At 44.9% G+C, this 5,515-nt stretch overlaps 1 protein-coding gene across 13 annotated transcripts in view; it reads right to left on the bottom strand.

Moving 5' to 3' along the window:
• ATP11C (ATPase phospholipid transporting 11C) overlaps positions 1-5,515 on the bottom strand; it is a 72,125-nt gene that overhangs the window by 28,816 nt on the left and 37,794 nt on the right. For all 13 annotated transcript variants that reach the window (XM_014523367.2, XM_025212716.1, XM_025212721.1 and 10 more), the window contains 6 exons: positions 5,346-5,503; positions 4,406-4,477; positions 3,313-3,386; positions 2,558-2,661; positions 1,343-1,524; positions 81-344 (listed from right to left, as the gene is read on the bottom strand). In XM_014523367.2, coding sequence (XP_014378853.2) covers positions 81-344; positions 1,343-1,524; positions 2,558-2,661; positions 3,313-3,386; positions 4,406-4,477; positions 5,346-5,503 — 854 coding nt within the window. The remainder of the gene's footprint in view (positions 1-80; positions 345-1,342; positions 1,525-2,557; positions 2,662-3,312; positions 3,387-4,405; positions 4,478-5,345; positions 5,504-5,515) is intronic.

Raw genomic sequence — 5,515 nt, 5'->3', positions numbered from 1 at the left:
CCTTCCTGGTTGGCCTCTGCCTCCGGGGCAGCTCTGCAGAAAGTGCCCACTTCTCTCTCTCTTCCCCTCCCCCATCTCACCTTTTATGGCCTCCCCTATTTTTGGGAAAGTCCTGCAGTAGCCTTTTATGATACTCCATCAATAGCTCATGTAGCCGGTCCTCTTTCCTCTCGCTATGCCCCACCGTTTTGGTGGTCAGCTCCAGCAGCTCTGTGTTGGTCTGGAACAGCCGGCAGGCGTAGCAGGTGGATTTGGCCGTCTCCATCTTGTCCCCAGTAAGCACCCAAACCTTCATGCCAGCCGCATGCAGGGCCTCGATGGTTTCTGCTGCCTGTTCCTGGAGTCTGTACATTGAAACAACAACAGGTTACCCTCTGGTTTGCCCACAAGATAGCACTTTGCTTTGAATTTTTCATTCGGTGCAACACGCATATTGATGCTTTTGGGGGACTGAACCTAAAGGCTGTCCATCAAAAAACACCAGCTGCTGCTGTCTCAGCTATAGAGCAACGACCCAGACTTTTAAATGCATGCAGGGACGAAACACCCATCAATACAAGATGCCCAGCAGTACAAATTGGTGTAATAAAAGACATCGCCGCTGACCCAAGCGCTTTGCATATCTCTATGTACACATCACGCACCCAGAAGAGACAAATGAATACCAGCCTCGCTACATTTAAAATTCCACCTACAATTCCTTTCTCCTTCTAAACGAGGTGCCTATATGCATTTTAAAAAATATAAGCCTGAACTCAAAGGGAATAGACTCAAACTGCTATTTAAGCTCTTGCCACTAGAGGAGGACAAAGAGCTACATTTGGTGACAGTGGGAGACTGATGATAATTCACTCTGAAAGCAAACTGGTAAAAAACAAAAATGCATTTCACTTCCAACATACCAGTTTGCTTTCCGAATGAATTATCATCAGTCTGCCACTGTCACCAAATGTGGAAAATAATAGCAAAGCAGCTGTCAGATGATACTCAGGCAGAAAGAAACCCTGTGACAATGTAAATGGACATACTAATAAAGCCTGGACAGAGTTTTGCCTAAGTAAGAGGGCTTTGGGAAGGAACCCAAAAGAATACTACTTTATATCTGTGCTTTTCATCACAGCGTGGGTTTTATAAATATTAGACATTTCATCCACACAGCACCATTTCATCCACACAGCCCTCTGCAGCAAGCAGACACTCTCGTTTTACAATTGTGAAACCAAAGGCAGAGAGGTTAAGTAGTGTGCCCTGCACTGCAGAGGGAGGTCACGGTGAAAGTCCAGATCACAAATCAGCACATTGGTGTATTAGTATTTACTCTGTTTGCTTGTTGCTCTCTTACTTGTCTTCCACCGCCGTGGCCCCAATCAAATGCATGTTGGCTTCTATGTCTTCAAAAACCTTGGCCATCTTCTCTTCTCTGTCCTGGAGAGCCATTTTAGCCTCACAAATCTGCTTATCGATTTGATCATACTCCTCTTGAGAGAGCTCTTTAAAGGCCACGCAAAGTGTTCGATATCCATCCTTAAAACAGAGAAATGGTGAAGTGCTGTAAAACTGTCTCTTCCACAGCTCTCTACTTCAGGATTTTTGCTTCTGTCTCTACGGGGCACCTAATACCTGTCAGTACTGGACCTAATGTTAAAAACAATCTGACATTATCAGCAAAAGGACCATTTCCTCTTGGTTTGCATAGCCAGGTTGATATATGAACCTCCTCACACATGGTTAAATGAGGACAGGTGACACTGGGTGCGTGTACACATTAAATGAATGTGACTGAATATAGTCCAGCTGAATTTGAGCCAGAGTAAACTAACCCCAATGTCTTCATCTACATGTGCGTTTCAGTGCAGTAATTTACTGTGCGGCAGGATACCACTTGTATCTGACGGGACTATCCAGCAGTGCAGTAAATTAGTCTACTGCGCCCAAATTGCTGTACACGTGTAGACAGTGATGCTTTACTGCACAGCAAATTAGTGTGCTCCATGGTAAAGTGTCTCATATAGACATGCCCACTATGTATGTTCATAGATAACGAGAACTAAGAGACTGTAAAACTTGGCTCATTTAAAATACAAAGTGAGGTAAGAGGAAGACCAATATACAGACATTCATAACCAGAAAATGAATGCTAGCCTCACCACTCAGGGAGCTAAGTCTAAACATTTTTTTCTGAATTCAGCTTTCCCTAGATAAATCTCTCACATACCACACATGGAAAACAAAACTATAAACTGATTCAAAGATTTCTCTTACCAGGCTAAAAGGGAGGGGGGGGGGGAGAAAGAGCGTTATTGTTACATCTATTTTTGACCACTTGGGAGATGCTGAGATGCAACAGTGATCAGGCCCATATAAGTAGATCAGAAGTTAAAAGAAGTTGGAAGCCAAAGGAACAGAAAAAGAAAGGAGTCCCACCCTGGACTTCAAGGAGAACAGAAATAAAATTTGTATTTTCTACACTCTTTTCCCCCAAGCTAAGGCTGGATCCTGGTCTTGGAAATAGCTTTTCCTGACCCAAGATCAAAACCAGTTCCAGGTGCGTTCTTACCATGGCATTACGATCCACATGTGCTTTAGTTTGTTGTATTTCATCTTGCTGCACCTTTGGAAAAATAGACGAGTCGGCTCCTTTACAGAAGAGGAGCAGCTTCCCTAAAACCGAATTAAAAATAGATCAGAGTATGCCAAACCTGGAGGAAGATGTAAAGGCCATTGGTTTGATATGCAGCAAGTCTTTGATGCAAAGGAAAGAATCGGATTGCAAAGGAAGTTATAGTCAGGGTGCCCAAGACTTTGGTTCTCACTTGCTTGTAATTTTGCCAAACTTTAGCCGCTCAGGCTGAAGCATCAGACACGAGTGTCAGCCTGAGGGGAGATTTTTCTTTTATTTTTTTAACATTGCAGCCAGGTGAATTCAATCATTTCTGAGAAACGGAAGGAAAAATTAGTTGTTTTACTTATGCTAAAAAAAGGTTCACCAACTTTCCTCTGAAAAATGCCAGTGTCAACAGGCTTTCAAGATGGAGACTGCAATTCAACAAGGGGGTGGCTTCCAGGTCAGATCTGCATGCACCAATGAGCATTTTATAGACTCAGACTGTGTAAAAGACAATTTTGCAGATGCAGCTAAGGCTCACAAAACGTAGCGAGTTACCTTTCCGAGGCTGCAACGCAGAGGCTTTATACATAGGCAGCAAAAGACTAAATGTAGGCACACGTATTTATGTGTCAAAACTTCTCTCTCCTAGATAGGATGTATAAAAACTGATATCTGATGCATGTAAACCAGACTTTCAACTATACCTGTGATAGTTCTAACAATGACACTCATCCGGCGACGGACAGGATCAAAATTTAATATGTGAAGAAGCTGGTACCTTTTAAGAGAAGGAAAAAAACTTGGATCAGCCAAAAATCAACAAAACATTTTCAGATTTACGCAAGATGACCGAGGTTTGGGATGCCTGAAAAATCAAAGCTGCTCCACACACATTCAGGGAGCTTTCAGTGGCAGGCCCTTCTGGTCCACACCCTGCGTGGCTGGCTGGCACCCAAGAAACAGGTACGGTCCCTTGGCTGGAGGCTCCAGGTGAGGCATGCTGTGATTTAACAGCACCAGAGCTAGAATGAAGTGATTAAGGAACTCCCTGGGCCATGTGATTACTCAGAAGCTGCAGGTAATGTATGGAAGCTGCTAAACTGGTCTGCAAGTCCTAGAAGCAGCGTTTGACCACGTCAATCCCTGCACATAAAACAGAGGAATTCAAGCTGCACAGAAGTCCGAAATGAAACATGGTAGTACGGGCAAGAGCCAGAGGAGCAGCTGGGGCTCCCCTCCCAGCGGCAGGCATGACAGAGGGATGTGGCAGGGGCTGCTGCCACAGGACCAGGGGGGGAGTTTCAATGCAAAAGGGGTTAAGATTGGAGTATGTTCACAAGGGCTCAAAACTGCAGGGCTGAGGCTTCCAGGAGAAACCAGCTCCCCTACATGGTCCCTGTCTGTGAGGCATCGTGACAACTTACGGACATCAAAAATGCTCACAATCCCTAGTGCAAGGCATGACTATTTTCAAAGGAACAAAGGCGGCTTCACACAATTTGTTAATTAGCAAAAGCTATGCATCTTGTGATGAAGTTTGTTGCCTATGAAAACTCATTCTTCTCTCAACCATGCAGTCTCTAAGGAGCCTCAGTACCTTGAATATTGCCTTTAGCAAAACCTGCCACCAATTTATTCTCTCAGCCACCCCATGTTCTGTGTTTAGGATCTGTCTTCAGCATGTTGCATAGATTTGATCCTGCTCCGCTGAGGGTGAACAAAGTATGTGGAGTGGGGGGGCCTGGCAGAGCCTGTCTGTGGGAGCCATGTTTGTGGCCATGCTGCGAGGGCCCTTACCTTTCGGTTTCATTGTTCTGGTTTTTTACTTTCATGTAATCATTTTCAAGTCCCAGGAAACTGAAACCATACCTGCCAACAAACAAGAGGACAAAGGGCATCGGAAACAGCTCTTGCCATACATGACACATTAACATCATTTTCAAAGTCATTTCCATATCCTGGAGTACAACATCTGGCCCAGGGGATCTGCAGGCTGTACAGTTCACTACCTTTCCCTGCCTCTACATCCTTAAAAAGGAGCTGATCCATCCCAGGAAAGTATAAGACCTCCCTCCACAAACTGCATGAATTAACACACATGCATGAATTTTGTGGCAAAACAGACAGGCTTGGCGCTATTAAGCCTTTCAAAACAGCAATGCTACGAGCATGTTAGAAAAGGCTGGCACATGTAGCTATTGCAGGAGATGCTTTGTCTAAGAGCGTTTTTGCCACTGCACAGAAAAGCCATCTTGCCCTGATATACACACAGCTAACGGACTGAATCTTGTACAACACAACAGAGCCACTAATGTCCTGATGAGCTTGAATGAAGCACGGCTCTGTTTAATAAGAGCAGGACGACCAGTTTGTTCTGGAAGGCCCAAATACACTGTGATGTACAAGGACTGACATTACGTAGGACCGAAACTACTCTTACTGTGATGTGGCTTGTAAAGGTTAAGTATTGACTAGCACACAAAACTGCACTGGGGGCCTAATTCAGACCCTGCTGAAGTCTGCTGAAAAACTGCTATCAACTTTAATAGCCTTTGGGACCAGGCTAAACGAGCATATTCCACTATGCCTGGGGAACTGAGAGAGCAGCCTCTGAGCCGCTGTAGCGAACAGCTCAGGAGGCAACTTCTGCGCTCTATATAATCCCAAGGAACACAAAGGAGTTAAGAGACTGATAAGCAAACCCCTTGGCTCCGAAAGACAGACTGAAGGCCCTTACTTTTTGGCGCCTTTCACCAAAGCTATTTCGTCGGGTGAAGAGGAGATATAGGTAGATCGGTGTTCCAGATGCCCAATCAGTCCATCCACTTGGTCTCCTTCCTTGATCTGAACAGTATGGCACAGGCACAAAGCACGCAGAAACAGCTCTTCTCGGCACTAGGAAGAGCG

This window comes from Alligator sinensis, unplaced genomic scaffold (assembly GCF_000455745.1).
Source record: "Alligator sinensis unplaced genomic scaffold, ASM45574v1 scaffold1584_1, whole genome shotgun sequence".
NCBI lineage: Eukaryota > Metazoa > Chordata > Crocodylia > Alligatoridae > Alligator > Alligator sinensis.
This window is presented reverse-complemented; position numbering and strand designations above follow the sequence as displayed.